This window comes from Capra hircus, chromosome 21 (genome assembly GCF_001704415.2).
Source record: "Capra hircus breed San Clemente chromosome 21, ASM170441v1, whole genome shotgun sequence".
NCBI lineage: Eukaryota > Metazoa > Chordata > Mammalia > Artiodactyla > Bovidae > Capra > Capra hircus.
The window spans coordinates 57,715,086-57,733,173 of record NC_030828.1 but is presented as its reverse complement, the minus strand read 5'-3'; the positions used below and the strand labels follow the sequence as shown (position 1 = coordinate 57,733,173).

The 18,088-nt window shown below is 39.6% G+C and overlaps 1 protein-coding gene across 3 annotated transcripts in view; it reads right to left on the bottom strand.

Moving 5' to 3' along the window:
* Window positions 1-18,088, bottom strand: part of UNC79 (unc-79 homolog (C. elegans)) — a 275,479-nt gene that overhangs the window by 35,610 nt on the left and 221,781 nt on the right. For all 3 annotated transcript variants that reach the window (XM_018066543.1, XM_018066542.1, XM_018066544.1), the window contains 5 exons: window positions 17,273-17,385; window positions 17,100-17,185; window positions 15,782-15,955; window positions 13,016-13,084; window positions 7,712-7,822 (listed from right to left, as the gene is read on the bottom strand). In XM_018066543.1, coding sequence (XP_017922032.1) covers window positions 7,712-7,822; window positions 13,016-13,084; window positions 15,782-15,955; window positions 17,100-17,185; window positions 17,273-17,385 — 553 coding nt within the window. The remainder of the gene's footprint in view (window positions 1-7,711; window positions 7,823-13,015; window positions 13,085-15,781; window positions 15,956-17,099; window positions 17,186-17,272; window positions 17,386-18,088) is intronic.

Sequence of the window (18,088 nt, the reverse complement as noted above, 5' to 3'; positions counted from 1 at the left end):
TGCATGTTTTTTAATTTCCTACAGTGTGTATCTTTCTGAAACTTATAATTTTTCTACCACATTACATTTTTTAAATTAGTCCCTATTGATACACATAATTCTCATTCTTTTAACTAAATAGCTTAATGATATTTTATTGTACGAACACACCAAAATTCATTGATCTGTCCTCAATATTGGAATGATAGAATATTTTCAATTTTGTAAGCCTTTAGAAACTGTCAAATATAGCACACATGTGGAAAAGTACATAACATATAAGCTAACAGATGGATTAGTACAGATTGAACACAAATGAAATCATCACTCAGGTCAACAGCATATCACAAGCACCTTAAAAGTGTTCTTTCCTGATCGTCACCAACTTCCTGGAGACCCTGTGGGTCTGAATCCACTGTCTTTTCTTTCTACTCATGCTCATTTATGGTGTCTTGCCCCCTCATTTGTCTGGTTACCTTTTCATGTTGCATGCTTTATTTTAAAATTATTTTTAGAAATAATTTGAGGCCTCAAATGCTATCTTCCTCCAAAAAGCTTTCTGTTTGTTTTTTACCAGGTACTGAGGCTCTCATGGTCCAGGGTATTACCTTAATACACATAACAAGCCTTGAAATAGCTTATCTTGGGCCACTAAAGGTCTTGACATGGATCTATGTCCACGTGAGGATGAGCTTACTTCTAGATTATCTTTATTTTGTGGTCCTAATGAAGAGGTAAGGGTAGTGCAGAATCAGACGGAGTCCCCAGTCTTGGAAGTTCCTAGATTCCGACATTTTTCTCCTTGCCTCCTGGATCTTTCAGAATTGTCACATCCATCAGACAGGCAAACACTCCCAGGGCAAAAAGGGTCTTCAGTGCCAGGCTCACATCTCTGCATTTCTGTGTTCTCTCAGACCTTACCTTAGTGATTCTTCTATGTCTGGCTAGTATTTTGATGATTTTTGAGGTACCATTTCACACCAGTCAGAATGGCTGCGATCCAAAAGTCTACAAGCAATAAATGCTGGAGAGGGTGTGGAGAAAAGGAAACCCTCTCGCACTGTTGGTGGGAATGCAAACTAGTACAGCCACTATGGAGAACAGTGTGGAGATTCCTTAAAAAACTGGAAATAGAACTGCCTTATGACCCAGCAATCCCACTGCTGGGCATACACACCAAGGAAACTAGAATTGAAAGAGACACGTGTACCCCAATGTTCATCACAGCACTGTTTATAATAGCCAGGACATGGAAGCAACCTAGATGTCCATCAGCAGATGAATGGATAAGAAAGCTGTGGTACATATACACAATGGAGTATTACTCAGCCATTAAAAAGAATACATTTGAATCAGTTCTAGTGAGGTGGATGAAACTGGAGCCGATTATACAGAGTGAAGTAAGCCAGAAAAAAAAAAACACCAATACAGTATATTAACACATATATATGGAATTTAGAAAGATGCAACGATAACCCTGTATGCGAGACAGCAAAAGAGACACAGATGTATAGAATAGACTTTTGGACTCTGTGGGAGAGGGAGAGGGTGGGATGATTTGGGAGAACGGCATTGAAACATGTATAATATCATGTAAGAAACGAATCACCAGTCTAGGTTCAATGCAGGATACAGGATGTTTGGGGCTGGTGCACTGGGATGACCCAGAGAGATGGTATGGGGAAGGAGGTGGGAAGGGGGTTAAGGATTGGGAACTCATGTACAACCGTGGCAGATCCATGTTGATGTATGGCAAAACCAACACAGTATTGTAAAGTAAAATAAAGTAAAATTTTTTTAAAAAAATTAAAGTTTTCAGAAAATATTTTAAAGAAACTTTTAAAATTAAATAGGAGGATAGATTCAAATTATCTAGTCCCTCATGGACAGGAGGGAAAGTCAAGGATTTTTATTGGAATTACACTAAACTTATAGGTTATTTTGTGAGAATTAGTTGTCTTTCTTATGCTGGGTCCTCATTCATGAACTTGAGATCTGTTTCCATTTATCTAGTGCTAATAAAATGTTCTGGTTACCTCCAAAAAGTTCTTGTATATTTTAGTTAGATTTAATTTTTGTTGCCACAACAAATTATATTTTAAAGTATATCTTATAATCATTTGTATTGATAGCTGAATATTAAAGGTAGATAATTTCTGAGTATTCATTTGTATCCAGCATCCTTGCTGAACTGTCTTATAAAAGTTATAATAAAGTGTCTATAGATAAGCTCTCTTCAGTTCATTTGTAATCACATCATCTATGAAAAGTTAGAGCTTTTTTTCTTCCTAATCCTTATACTTTGATTTACTCATCCTGTCTTACTGAAGGACCTCCAGTACCATAACAAAGAGAAGCCATGATAATGGTCATTCTTGTCTTACTTGTGATTTTAAAGGGACTATTGTTGGCATTTCACCATAAGTATAATACTTCCTAGAGATTTCTGGTAGACACCCTTTATAAGTTAAGGAGGAGGTTCCCTTCTGCTCCTAGTTTGACAAGATTTATCATAAATGGATGCTGAATTATATAGAATGCTTCTTTTCTATCTCCTTCTGCTGCTGCTAAGTCACTTCAGTCGTATCTGACTCTTTGCAATCCTATGGACTTATAGCCCACCAGGCTCCTCTGTGCATGGAATCCTCCAGGCAAGGATACTGGAGTAGGTAGCCATTTCCACTGATGGGCTTCCCTGGTGGCTCAAACAGTAAAAAATCCACCTGCAATGCAGGAGGCACAGGTTTGATCCCTGGGTCGGGAAGACCCCCTGGGGAACAGAATGGCTACCCACTCCGGTATTCTTGCCTGGAGAATTCCACAGATGGAGATGCCTCGTGGATGGGCTACAGTCCATGGGGTCACAAAGAGTTGGATACGACTGAGCAACTAACACTTTCACTCCATTTATAGTTATCACAAAATATTTCACATATTCCCCATGTGGTGCAACATATCCCTACAGTTTATTTTATACATAATAGTTTGTCTTCTTAATCCCCTACCACTATGTGGTCCCTCCTCACTTTCCTCTCCCAACTGTAACCCTCGTTTGTTCTCTGTATCTGTGAGTCTGCTTCTTTTTTGTTATATTTTTAGATTCCACATATAAGTGATATTGTACAGTATTTGTCTTTCTCTGTCTGACTTTGTTTACTTAACATAATGCCCTCCAAGTCCATCCATGTTGCTGCAAATGGCAAAATTTCATTCTTTTTTGTGGCTGAATGTGAGGCTTTGTTTTTAATGCATTAATTTGGGATTATTCATTCAGAATGTTTGCATCTTTGAAGTATAACTGGCCTATAATTTTCCTTTCTCCTATTGCCCTTGTCTGATTGGTATTGAGGTTCTACTGGCCTCATAAAATACATTGGAAGTTGTTCCCCTTTTCCTATTATCTGTATCAGTTTGCATAAAGTAGAGCTCAATCTCAAATGTTTAATAGAAGTTGTCTTTGAAATTGGAATGGTTTGGGACTTCCCTGGTGGTCCAGTGGTTAAGATTCTGTGTTCCAGTACAGGGGAGCTAGGTTTGATCCCTGGTCAGGGAACTAGATTCCATATGCCACAACTAAAAATCCCATGTGCTGCAACTAAGACCCAGCACAACCAAACACATAAATAAATATTCTTTTTTAATGGAATGGTTTTCAACCACCAAATCCATTTTTTCGTTATGTAATACTAGTGATATTTTTTAATTGTTATATATTACAATTTTCTAGAAAATTATCCTTATTTTCTAAGATTTCAAGTGTACTGGCTAGATTGTCCCTTTATATTCTTCAGCTCTCTATCTCTCTTGATATAAAAGCATAGATGAGTATTAGAAGCTCGGTTGTGTCCACCTCTGTGACTCCATGGACTGTAGCCTGCCATGGGATTCTCCAAGCAAGAATACTGGAGTGGGTTGCCATTCCCTTCTTCAGGGGATCTTCCAGATCCAGGGATGGAACCTAGGTCTCCTGCCTTGCAGGCAGATTCCTTACTGTCTGAGCCACTTGTGAAGCCAAAAGTGTTAGTTGCACAGTCATGTCCGAGTCTTTGCAACCCCATGGACTGTAGCCCACCAGGATGCACTGTCCCTGGAGATTCTCCAGGCAAGAGTACTGGAGTGGGTTGCCATTCCCTTCTCCAGATCTCTCTTTGCTGCATGCTATATAATTTCTTCAGACCTATTTTCCATTTCACCAAATCCCTTTTTGGTTAAGTCTAATTTGCTCTCTAACCTGTCCACTGAGGCTTTTTTTTTTTTTTTTTTTGCTTTTGTTTTTGTATTTTAATGTCAATGACTATTTCATTTCTAGAATTGTTACTTTGTTTCAATCTATCTGGTTCTTACAAAACAGAAAGAGACTCAAAAACTTAGAGAACAAATTTACAGTTACCAGGGGAAGGATAGTTAGGGTTTGGGATGGACATGTACACACTGCATATTTTGAACGAGTAACCAACAAGGACCTGCTGTATAGCACAAGAACTCTGCTGGATGTTAGGATAGGAGGAGAGCTTGGGGGAGAATGGATACATGTATACATATGGCTGAATCCCTTTGCTGCTAACCTGGAACTACTACAACATTGTTAATTGGTTATACCTCAATACAAAATAAGAAGTTTTAGAAAAAGAGACCCACTGACTGGGTTTGAAGAGTAACTCCATCACTTTACTACCCATGTTTATGAGGGAAAGTTTACGTTTCCTTTTCAAGGTTTAGCTTCCTTGTCTAAAAAAGTGATGAGGTATAGCCAATTAAAACATATGCTGAATGATAAGCATATAAAGGATGAATTGCAAACATGAGAAAATATATAATTACTAAAGAATAAAGAACCAGATAGCTTTTATTTTCCTAATGAGAAAATATTTTTAAAAAGAACATAATAAATATTTTCTCATTAGGAAAAAAATGCATATGTTTTTATTTTCTTTATTATATAGTTCTAATATGGAAGTCCCATTAAGGGGAATAATCTTGCTTTTTATTAACTATACTAAAGTAACTCATTGTGAATTATTTCTTCATGTATTTTGTAATTTTAGATTGTGATCTCATGTTCATCAGGATTTTAATTCTAAGAATCCTATTGGGCCTAGGTTGAAGGCACACCCCTCCAGAGAGGTTTGAGGACTGATTCTGAGCTTGTTTCTGCCAGACACTCCAATGCTATTTTGTGCCCAGCACCAATTTATTTGACTTTCCAGTTTGGGAGTTCATAGAACATGTAGGTACTACAAATTCAAACTCCAAACATACTCAAAAATAGGTTCATGTTTACTCATTCTCAAGGGAAACTATAGATGTTTCATTTCTCAGGCTCAGATAGATCCCATTCTTTATCACCTCCATATAAGAATACATTCTTTCCAAAAGATATATGTCTTTTATCAAACATATAACCTTTCATGGGTTTTGACTTTCTGCTGGGGACAACTCAGCTCTAACTCCCAACCTAGGATAGCCCCAAGATGCAATTTACTTTCTCTGTGTGGGCTTTAAAATTCAAGCCACTAAGAAATATAATAAAAAGGAAACAGATTCACATATATAGAGAACAAACCAGTGGTTATGAGTGGAGAGAGGGAAGAGGGCAGGAAACTAAGAGGTACAAGCTATTAAATGCAAAATAAGCTACAGGGATATATTGTACAACACAGGGGATATAGCCAATTTTTAAAATAATAACTACATATATGGAATATAACCCTTATAAATTATAAATCACTATACTGTACACTTGTAATTCATATAATATTGTCTATCAACTATGCTATTGTTTAGTTGCCAAGCTGTACCCAGCTCTTTGCAATCCCATGGACTGCAGCCTGCCAGGCTCCTCTGTCCATGGGATTTCCCAGGCAAGAATACTGAAGTGGTTTGCCGTTTTCTTCTCCAGGGGATCTTCCTGACCCAGGGATCAAACCCAAGTCTCTTGCATTGACAGGCAGATTATTTACCACTGAGTCACCAGGGAAGCCCAACATCAACTATACTTCAATTAAAAACAAAAAACTCAAGCCCCTAAGTTTACCAAGACTGTCAATTTCCCCAACCCAGGACTACTACAGTATCAGTTTATATACTTATCACCCTGGTTCTCAATTCCCTCTTCATTTTTCCCCCTTTCACTCTGATAAAATTAGCTATATACTTAAAATCATGTTTATTACATTTCATCCAGCACTTCCAGCATTTTAAGTGGGACAGCTGTCAAGTTATTAAGGCTGCCTGAATGCCTAATAGAAAGGTCTCCAAAGCACTTACCTTTCTATCCCTTTTCTTTTGATTAAATAAGGCAAAAGACTCAATTAGATACTGCTATTTCTTTAACTATTTCTTATAGTTTCTCATTATCTATGAAGAAGGTGGGAACACTCTAGATCAAAGCTTTCTATAGCTAACAGTCATTTGAGTTGCAGAATAAGGAAGGATAGATAACTGGCCACTAAAGTTATAACAGATTTTGAGGGGGAAAAATGTAAGATGAATACTCAAAACCAAGAATATCTTGAATTCAAAATAGTGGAGGGTCTGCTGTAATCAGTACTTATAGTACACAACATAGAAAGTACAAACCCATTATGGTTCTTCCTCTAAATATATACATGTAATTTAAACAAATCAAACATAAAGAAAATTAAGAAATAAAGTGACTTCTAAAAATAGAATATCTTTTCACTGTATTTGGTGCTGTCTTGCAGATCCAGTTTCTTAAGAGAAAAAAAAAGAAAAAGAAGCTATTTTTCAGGAAGAATTTGAAAGAAGAAAAAAATATTGATTATTTCGGTAGTTAGAAAACATATTGCTCTGGGCAGAGTAATAAATAGCTTACAGTCAGAAAAATTAAACAGAAGATTATCACAAAACACTTAACATGGCGGAATGGACACACGATGGTAAGAAACGAGATGAGTATTTTAAATAGAATGAAATCTTGATATAAAATTAGACTTTTATGAGAAAATAAAGGGCCTGTAGAAGTGGACAACATGAATAAAGAAGTATTCTGAATGTTTAAGAGGGAACAGCAGACACAGAAACCCCACTGAAAATAAACTTGGATAATTTGGAAGTCAGAGAAGTAACACTGACACTTTGTTCTAGGGACAGACACGCTCTCTATTTGCCCTGCCCTCTGCTTTTCCAGCACCAACAAGGCTGCTATATGCATTGGGCAAGCAGTACTTTTCCACTTCCTCAGTAGTGGGGCAGGGGATACTAAAGATAATGCAATAGAGAAACCATTATCAAAGCAAGATGACAAAAGATGAGATTACAATCTCAGAGACCAAGAACCCAGAACTGGGGAGACAGACACATGATGAGAATTAAGGAGCTCTCCACTGGCTTTTACAAGTAACAGGCTGATATTTTTCTACTTTGGGTATAAAATTGATATGTGCTGATGACTTGCCCACTAATCATGGAATGGTGAACTTGGAAAAGACATCAGAGGTCATTTAGACCATTACTTCATTTCATTCAAAATACCTCTTCGCCTATAAACCATTTGACCCTCAGTTCTCCAAATTTGCATATTTAACATACAGGTCATATATTTGTATGTACAAAGTGTTTCCTTCTAATGATTTTTATTAGACCTCAGTAGAATTATTCATTTTAAACTATATTGAGGCAACTCACCTAAGAGGGATTTGATACTGATTAGAAAGAATATGTTTCTACTAGTTTTTAGTTTCCCACGACACACACAAACATGCAACTTTACCTTAGTGAAAGCTCGGTAACATAAGCCACACACCTCCACCAGGTAGGCCAACGTGAAGACGGCATTCTGAATCACAAAACTGAGCAGTTTTGAAAATGGTTCCAACAAACTCTGCAATGAGATTAGGGCCAAAAAAATCTATTGCTGCTTCTTTCATGAAAAAAAAAAAGGAAATAAGTCTAATGACACTTTAACTAATGGGGATCATTCTTTAATTTAAAATCTGTTGCCAGGTGGCTACTATAGCAAACTGGTTGGTCTAACAAGAACTGAATCTTCAATCAGTAGCTCAAAGAACATGATTTAATCATTTTATTGCTCAAAAAAAATCCATCTTTCCAAGTGGCATCACTTATAAACCAACCTAACTCTAATCTTATCCTCATACCCACCCCCAAGCAATCAAGACCCTGTGATGTCTGTGCGAGGATCTCTCGTCCTATTTCTCTAAATCTTTAGGCATTTATGACTTAATCAGACCTAAGCAAAGTGAAATGAAAGTTTCTCAGTTCAGTTCAGTCGCTCAGTGGTGTCTGACTCTTTGTGACCCCATGAATCGCAGCACATCAGGCCTCCCTGTCCATCACCAACTCCCTGAGTTCACTCAGACTCACGTCCAACAAGTCAGTGATGCCATCCAGCCATCTCATCCTCAGTCGTCCCCTTCTCCTCCTGCCCCCAATCCCTCTCAGCATCAGAGTCTTTTCCAATGAGTCAACTCTTCGCATGAGGTGGCCAAAGTACTGGAGTTTCAGCTTCAGCATCATTCCTTCCAAAGAAATCCCAGGCCTGATCTCCTTCAGAATGGACTGGTTGGATCTCCTTGCAGTCCAAGGGACTCTCAAGAGTCTCCTCCAACACCACAGTTCAAAAGCATCAATTCTTCAGCACTCAGTCATGTCCAACTCTTTGCGACCCTGTGGATTGTAGCCCGCCAGGCTCCTCTGTTCATGGGATTCTCCAGGCAAGAATACTGGAGTGGGTAGCCATTCCCTTCTCCAGGGGATCTTCCTGACCCAGGGACTGAACCACAGTCTTTAGCACAGGTGGCAGATTCTTTACCATCTGAGTTATCAGGGAAGCCCTGGCTCTTCAGACCTAGCTCCTCTAGAAATCTGTCATCTCAGTTAAGTAGCAAAAACTACCCTTGCATGTAAGTACCAAAGGACTATTAGCTTAATAAAACTCATCAGGACCCAGATTCCTACCAATGTTTACCAGGAAAGCATTGCCATTTTTCACTTTCCCTTCTGAATCCGACCCATAAAGAGTCAGTTATAGATCAATATGCTTTCTTAAGTCATTTGGAAACATTTCCTGAGTACCTACTAAGTATCAGGCAGAGTTAGATGCTTTTATATCATTTATCTCATCATTTATAAAATTCTTTTAAAAAATCCTGGGGAGAAAATATATTATAATAATTAATGACATACACTCTAGAATTTTACACAGAGAGCAAACTTTAGCTCTCTGTGACTTTGAATATATGATTTAACATCTCTAGACTTTATTTTCTCCCATGTAAAATGAGGATAACAATTACCTCCATCTCAGTATTTCTGTGAGAATTAAAGAAGATGATGTACGTAAAGCACTTGGCAACAGTAAGCCTCTCATCACTGTTAGTTATGATCTGCACATCTCTGAAGCTTTAATATCCCCATTCTGCTGCTGAGACAGTTAAGTAGGCAAGTAACTTGCCTAAGGCCATACAGCTATCGAATGGAATTCAAACTCAAATTCGGGGGCAATCTTCCAGAGAGAGAACTGCTCTATAGGGAAGACAGGATTTTAATTGGACTCCAAAGGACTTTTATGCTGCGATTTCTGCTAATTCTCAACCTCTATGGTCCTAACTGTTTGGATTATAAAAGTAATACATGCTCAGTGTGCAAAAGGAGGATCTGTAGAAAAGTAAAGATAAGGAAATAAGTCCTCCGTATTCCCATCATAACATTTTGATATATTTCTCTTCTTCTTTACACACCAGTTTACTCAGTTGAAATCTTGCACAGATATAATAATACATTTTGTTAAGACAGTACTATCTGAAATTTCCAATGCTATTTAATTCTTCATATAGATCTATCTTAATGGCCACAAGTCAGATTTTATTATAAAAAAGATCTCAATAAATATATTTTGCATGAAATTTGCATTTGCTTCTTTAGAGTAGATTCTGAGGAAAAGAATGACCATATCAAAGATTTTGTGCATTTTGGCGTCCTTTCCCTTATGGATACAAAAATGATTTTATTACATGTTAGCTGCCCCTGAGGATAGGAATTATGTTTGCTATCTATATTACCCAAAGGAACCATGTAGTGCTTTCCATATAGAAAATCTTAAAGACACTCTTTAAAATAGTACTATTGATTCAGTATTCTTTGCTCTGTATAAATGTTGTTGCCTTGAAACACTAATAATGGATGACTGGGGAGAGAAATATGTCTGTATTGATACATAATACATCCTTATTGGTTAAAAAAAAAAAAAGAGAAGAAACCTAGATTGAACCTGTATAGAAACTTGCTTTTTTATCTAGTAAAGCAACATGGTATTGGGGCAGTACAGTACTGCAGACAAAAAACTTGAAATCAAAGCACCTAGATTCAAGTCTCAAATCTTCCATTAAGCAGCTACGTGACCTTGGTCAAAACACGTCATTTCTCTGATCCTATTTCCTTATCTCTAAATGAAAAGACTAGACTAAATAATATCTTTGCAGTTTTCCTTGAGTCTATGCAAGCAAGGTCTAAGGTAAAAAGTTACGAGGGATATGCCTTCTTGGTACACACTGGCAACCCACTCCAGTACTCTTGCCTGGAAAATCCCATGGATGGAGGAGTCTGGTAGGCTGCAGTCCATAGGGTTGCTAAGAGTCGGACATGACTGAGCAACTGAGCGACTTCACTTTCCCTCTTCCCTTTCATGCGTTGGAGAAGGAAATGGCAACCCACTCCAGGGTTCTTGCCTGGAGAATCCCAGGGACAGGGGAGCCCGGTGGGCTGCCGTCTATGGGGTCACACAGAGTCGGACAAGACTGAAGTGACACAGCAGCAGCAGCAGCAGCAGTAACTATTTGGTACTTCTAGTAACTACAATCCATTGCAATACAAACTATTGCATTATTGCATATAACGCAGCCTGGAAATGTAGCCAGGAATACAAAAGTGAATAAGATTTAGTGCTGGACTTTGCAAAGCTCACAGGCTCACCGGGGAGACGACAGGATAGCTGCTAATAAAGAGAGCTCTATCAGGTACTGTGGATCTTGACAGAGTGTGGATCTAAAAAGGCTGCTACAGAGAATGTGAGCCTTTTTAAAACTAGTGAAAGCAAAAGTCACTCAGTCGTGTCCAGCTTTTTGCAACCCCATGGACTGTAGAGTCCATGGAATTCTCCAGGCCAACTGGAGTGGGTAGTCTTTCCCTTCTCCAGCCTTTCCCTAACTCAGGGATCAAACTCGGGTCTGCTGCACTGCACGCAGATTCTTTACCAGCTGAACCACAAGGGAAGCCCACGAATACTGGAGTGGGTTGCCTATTCCTGCTCCAGCAGATCTTCCCAACCCAGGAACTGAATCAGGGTCTCCTGCATTGTAGGTGGATTCTTTACCAAATGAGCTATAAGTGAAGCCCTGAGCTTTCCATTTTAAAATCGGAATGGAATTCAAATTCTCATCTTGAAGAATGAGAAGGAGTTTAGTCTCCAATAAGGGTATAAAGCATTTCAGGCAAAGGAAATAGCCTAAGCGAAGGCAAGGAAGTATGAAATTAAATAAGATGATAAATGTATAGCAATTAGCACAATGTCTGCCATATGGTAAGTGCTCAACCAATACTAGTTGTTGTTTTGATGGTGATGATGATAGTGCTTCTGAAAGTACACAGGAAGCATGGGGATGGGACAAGTTCAGTTCAGTACAGTTCAGTTCAGTTCAGTTGCTTAGTCGTGTCCGACTCTCTGTGATCACATGAACTGCAGCACGCCAGGCCTCCCTGTGCATCACCAACTCCCGGAGTTTACTCAAACTCACGTCCATCTAGTCAGCGATGCCATCCAACCATCTCATCCTCTGTCGTCCCCTTCTCCTCCTGCCCTCAATCTTTCCCAGCATCAGGGTCTTTTCAAATGAGTCAGCTCTTCGCATCAGGTGGCCAGAGTATTAGAGTTTCAGCTTCAACATCAGTCCTTCCAATGAACACCCAGAACTGATCTCCTTTAGCCAAAGACTAAACTGGAAAGGTAGGCTTGCAAGCTAATGAAGTACCTTCTTGCATGCTCCATTAAGAAATCAGGACATTATATTAAAAGAATGGAGAAGCTATCAAGGATTTTAAGCAACGAACCCATGCAAAGAGATCTGTATTTGGAAGGATCATCTAGATCATGGTATTGGGGATGAACTGGTAGACGAGGCCCAGGACTAAGAGAACCAATGATATTGTGATCTATTAGAGTTTTTTTCATATAAGGCACTTTCAAAAGGTTGAAAGTGAAGCATTTAGTATGTGATAACTATCTCTTCAGCATTATTACATGCCTGTTGTTGTGGGGTTAAAAAACAACTGAATACCAAGGGGGAAAGGAGAGTGGGGATGAATTGGGAGATTGGGATATTGATACTTTTGATACTATGTATAAAATAGATAACTAATGGGAACCTACTGCAGAGCTCAGGGAACTGGACTCAATGTGCTGCTGCTGCTAAGTCGCTTCACTCGTGTCTGACTCTGTGCGACTCCATAGACGGCAGCCCACCAGGTTCCCCCATCCCTGGGATTCTCTAGGCAAGAATACTGGAGTGGGTTGCCATTTCCTTCTCCAATGCATGAAAGTGAAAAGTCAAAGTGAAGTCACTCAGTCGTGTCTGACTCTTAGTGACCCCATGGACTGCAACCCACCAGGCTCCTCCGTCCATGGGATTTTCCAGGCCAAGAGTACTGGAGTGAGCTGCCATTTCCTTCTCCAATGCGTGCATGCATGCCAAGTCATCTCAGTCGTGTCCAACTCTGTACGACCCTATGGACAGCAGCCCACCAGGCTCCTCCATCCACAGGATTCTCCAGGCAAGAGTACTGGAGTGGGCTGCCATTGCCTTCTCCAGGACTCAATGTGCTATGGTGACCTAAATGGGTAGGAAATCCAGAAAAGAGGGGTATACGTGTATGCATAGCTGACTCACTTTGGTGTGCAGCAGAAACTAACATAACCTTGTAAAGCAACTATACTCCAATAAAAAGCAATTTAAAAATAACTGCATAACCAACTAGCTATGTTTTTCTGAAACATACATACCCTTGTGGCATTGGTAGAGGGTATCTTCAAGAGGCAAATCATAATTCTCAAACTGGAGTCTAAAGAACACTGTGAACCGATACAAAAAGACAAAAGTCAGTACTCTTCTTAATACATCTTCTGCTTCATATGTTTTCTCCAAGCAAATTTATGTTAGGAAAAATATCTGAAATATATCTGTCTTCTTACAGGTTTCCTTGTCATACATTCATGTTGGGGAAAAAAAGAGAATTCTTAGCTTTAAATAATTAAGCCATTCATTAAGCAGTTAAACAATTAAATAATATTAACTGATATTAAATGTGCCCAGTTCTAAAGAGGTAGAATAATTTTTGAAAGGCCATGTTGAAATAAAACACCTATTTAGATCAATTTAAAATCATTGGAGTTATTAATCCAAGTAAAGAATGTTTAATCTGCCCTTTCTCTGCTACTAACAGACATAACAAAAACCTGGGGGAAAGCAGTAAAATTTCTACAGACGAAAACCATGCCTCACAAATCAAGCAGCATCATATTTTGGCACAATTCCACATCAAGATGTACTTTTTAAATAATATTTGGGACTGGGGGAAAAGTGTTACAGCAAGAATAAGCAATGGTATTATTTAACATGGTTAATGATACCGCAACAGCAGATCTCTGCAATTGTGTAGAATATTAACCTCTTTAAGACAGTATAAACAAAGTCAGTGGTTCTTCAAGTGTGATGCATGGACTAGCAGCATCTGTATTACCTGGAAACTAGCTGGAATGCAAACCCTCAGGTCACAACCCTACTGAACTGGAAGTTCTCAGAATAAGGCCCAGGAATTAGACTTTTAGCAAGTCCGCCAGGGGCCCTGATACACACTGAAGTTCGAAATCTACTTCTCTAAATTGATGAGAACAAACTACAGAAAGTCTCTCAATGGCTTAATCTTTTCCCCAGAGATTAAATACAATACAAAACAGGATGGTCAGAGGAAGTGCCCAGATAGAATCCAGCAGAGTGAATTTTTAGATAAATTCTGAAAGCATTTCACAAGAACCTTCTAAGAAAACCGTTGCTCTATTTAATCTGCTCAATACCCATAGGAGTTGATGTGACATTTACATTACTTTAGACCAGGGGCTGAAAACCAGCTGCTCATCAGGTCCCCATAGTGACCTACGAAGGAAGTCAGGAAATATCCTGGAAAATGTGGGGAGATGAGCAACACAAAGAAGGCATTCTCAAATAACAGCTGATTGGAATCCAATAGCAGCTGATCCCGTTAGCAAGGATGTGCTTCCTAGTTCTCAAGAATCTCAATTCTCCTTCTCATCTCACTCCACTCTACTCGTTCACCTTGCAGTCAGGGTCCCTTTGGACAGGGCTGACTGCTATAAATTAGGCTTACAAATTTGCCATGCCTGCCCCTCACCCTCTTTACTAGTGTGTGGCTCTTAAGCAATGAATGGCCCTGACCGGCTCTCCGGTCCTAGAGAGGATCCATGTGGTCTTGTTAAAATGCACGCACTCGTATTCCTAAGTGTATCTGTACAGTAGCTACAAACATACATAGTTTCAAGGTATTCATCCTCTTTGCCTGGACTTATTCAACTACTTCAGATTTCTGGATAGACAAGGATCAGAGAACATGAGAGATGCTAAAGACCTCAGCATTCCTGCTTTTCACAGTAATTTCAGACTCAGAAAACAGAACACACCAAGCTAAGGGCCCCTGAATCATCATCCTCACAGACATTATTGAAGGCTATATTTTCCACATCTGCCGGTTAAGAAAAACGTATTATCAGAGACGGTTGGATTTTTTTTTAAAACAACATGTTACATGTATGTAATACTCATTTCAGAAGTGGTGCTACCAACATGTAACTTCACTTGGCTGATCAACAAGTGATTTATTTTGCTGTGAGTTGAGTATCTTCATTCTGTGATCTGAATAAAGCACAAAAAGCTTGTGGAACCCATGAGGTTCAAAGACATAATAGTGGTCACTACCAGCCACCTCTTTTCTCCCTGCTATGGAGACCTGAATTCCTTCAAATCACTCTTGTCTGAGAATGACTCTGAGTCCACTAGTGGAAAGGACACTAGCCAGAATCCCTGAGTTCTGATCTTTTCACTGCCACTATCTCTCTGAATTCGCAGTTCTCCATCTGGAAAACGGGAGTATCAAAAAGGATGGTGTTTATAGGTCTCTTCCAGTTTTAACAGTATATGATTCTGTGTTTGCATTGAATGGGCTCATGTTGAAAATGTTCCTTAGGCTACCAGATTTCCAGCTAGATAACTGTGTGGTATCCTGGAGGGTGGCATGGCACTGGGTAGGGAGTGAGGGTGGGGATGGGCATAAAGCCGTCAAACAGAAATATCATCTTGGTCTTGTAAGGACTTTACTCACAAACACAAAATTTTAGATAATTCTCTAAAATTGAAGCTTGACATTATATGTCTGGTCTCCTTTCAGATGAAACTATTTACTTACAAATTTATTTAATATCCATTTGAGAACATTTTCTAAATAAACACAATCTACTAATGTCTTCCTGAACTTTTTATTTTTTAACCAACTGGAAACATGAAATCACTAAGTCAGAATGCCCACTGAATATTACTGCCATTCTGCAACATTTGGAGAGAAAATCTCAATAACACTTTCTACTCTGTGGCTAACAAAGATTCCTTCTAGCCCTTTACAAAACATTAAATCTTCCTAGATCAGGTGGCCTGCAAACAGTAAGGAAGTGATTTGAAATGAAATCCTGGGTTCAGCTTACCTTCAGAGGTAAAACACAAGGCAGCTTGGCAAAAAATGTCTGAAACTGATTGCTGATCGTGGTCCAGAGGCTACTAGGAGAATCCATGGGCAAAGCTTCCATGAAGGTAGCAATGTTTTCCAAACAGCGTATCATAGCACCCCCTGCTGGTAAATTCTTTTTGTTATTTAGACCCTAAAAACACAAAAGCATAGGCAATCAACTACTGAAATGGTGTGGGAATTCAGACAGCTGTTTGGTGAAGATCAGTTCTTTAAAAATCATATACTCACGTTAAAAACATGTGCTGTGTGTAAGCTTTGTACCTGGCAGGAGTACAGAGAAAAATGGACTGATCTACAGAAACTTGGGGGGAGGGGGAATTGTGATTTTTGACTCAGTGAGAAAAGGTGAAACGTGAGCAGAAAACTGGAAATATCTTCCCAGGATCCACAATTGGCGTGGTCAGGTGTTCAGAAGACAAAGTGAATGATGCTTGCTAGTATCTCTACCAGCAGTGATTAACACACACACAAACTCTCCATGGCTGTTCCTCTTACTCCAAATTTGAATTTCAGGCAACTTGCCCATTCTCTTCAAAAACTTCCCTGGTGGCTCAGATAGTAAAGAATCTGCCTGCAATACAGGAGACCCAGATTCAATCCAGGGGTTGGGAAGATCCCCTGGAGAAGGGAATGGCAACCCACTCCAGCACCCTTGCCTGCAAAGTTCCAAGGACAGAGGCGCTTGGAGAGCTATAGTTCATGAGGTCACAAAGAGTTGGACATGACCGAGTGATTAACACACACATTAAAGGAACAGCAAAGTCCCCAAGGCAAGCTGCCAACCATCCATGTTAACTGAAAGGGTTAATAAGTAGAGGAAGAGAGACAGACTCCAAGTTAAGTGATACAATGAATAAGCTGTGGAGGTGAGAACTGACTCCGCTCTGTCTTGAGATACAGAAAATAGGCAGACTTTGAACCCAGATTCTGAGATAAACAAAGCTGTGAAGCTGAAATTTGAATCTAAAGTCTAATAATGTAGTGCACATGGCTTTATCCACCACACATTTTGAAAGCTGAAAGTGAGAGCTCAGAGGCTGGCATCCACCCCTTAGTGGAGGGGTCCAGCAGCTTTAAGTACCTCCACACTAAACAGCAGTGTCCAACTGACTATTCTATGCATTGGCCATTTTTATCTTTTAAGCTTTCACATATTAAATTATTCAGCATCTAATTTAACATTTGAATTTTTAATATTTAAATTAGATGACTTTGAATTTCTTTCTCAGAAGCGATTTCAACAAGGGCTTAGAGTTTCGACAAGGCAAACCTACCTCCAAGAGCTGGCTGAGAGCAGCAATAGAGCTCAGCTCGTTGAAGTCCATCAGAGATGTGGCCAAGGTCCGTAAAAAAGTCCCGTCTGGAAAGTCAATGGTCAGATTTAGTAGCGTTCGCGTTTCAGCAACTGGCCAGGTCTGTGGTGTCAGCCTCCCCCGTGGATGATTACCTTTGATGGTGCTCTGGAACAGCTGTGGGAAGATGCCATTGGGAGCCAGCTGATGGAAGATACAGCGCAGGAACTGCTTGGCCACCCCAGCTGCATTTCCGGGGACCATCATGCTGGGGTTGAGCAGGGAGAGAAAAGAACAAGGAATCTTGGAGCATTGAGCATGAGTTCAGATACTTATTTACTTATTTATTCACATGCACAACCGTCCTCTTATGGAATAACTCATTGTCACTTGCATTGATGAGATGAAATATTCTAGTCACATGGAATCGCTATTAACAATAAGCTTTTAGAAAGAGGGAACCAGGTAATGCCAGAGTTGGTCTCAGACTAATTCCATCCTGCTGTACAGATGAGGGTTCCCAGGTCCAGAGAGAAAAGGTGACCTGCAAAGACCCTGATGCTGGAAAAGATGGAAGGCAAAAGGAGAAGAGGGTGGCAGAGGATGAGATGGTTAGCTAGTACCACTGACTCAGTGGACACCAATTAGAGCAAACTCCAGGAGAGAGTAGAGAGGAGCCTGGAGTCCATGGGATTGCAAAGAATTGGACATGACTTGGTGGCTGAACAACAACAAAGGTTACACGTTCAGAGGGTGGCAGAGTCAGGACTAGAATTCAGGATGGGGATTATCAGTAAGATCCTCCCATAAAGTGTCATTGGCTATGAGAGTGAGCACCTCCAAGGAACAATGCAAGGAGAGAGATGTTCATTCCTATTGGAAGAGCAGGTGCATTTTCTTGGGGCCTCTGAACTGGTACTTGTAAAAAGGTTAGGACTTTGATATATCCAGTTTTCCCCTTTACCCTCTGC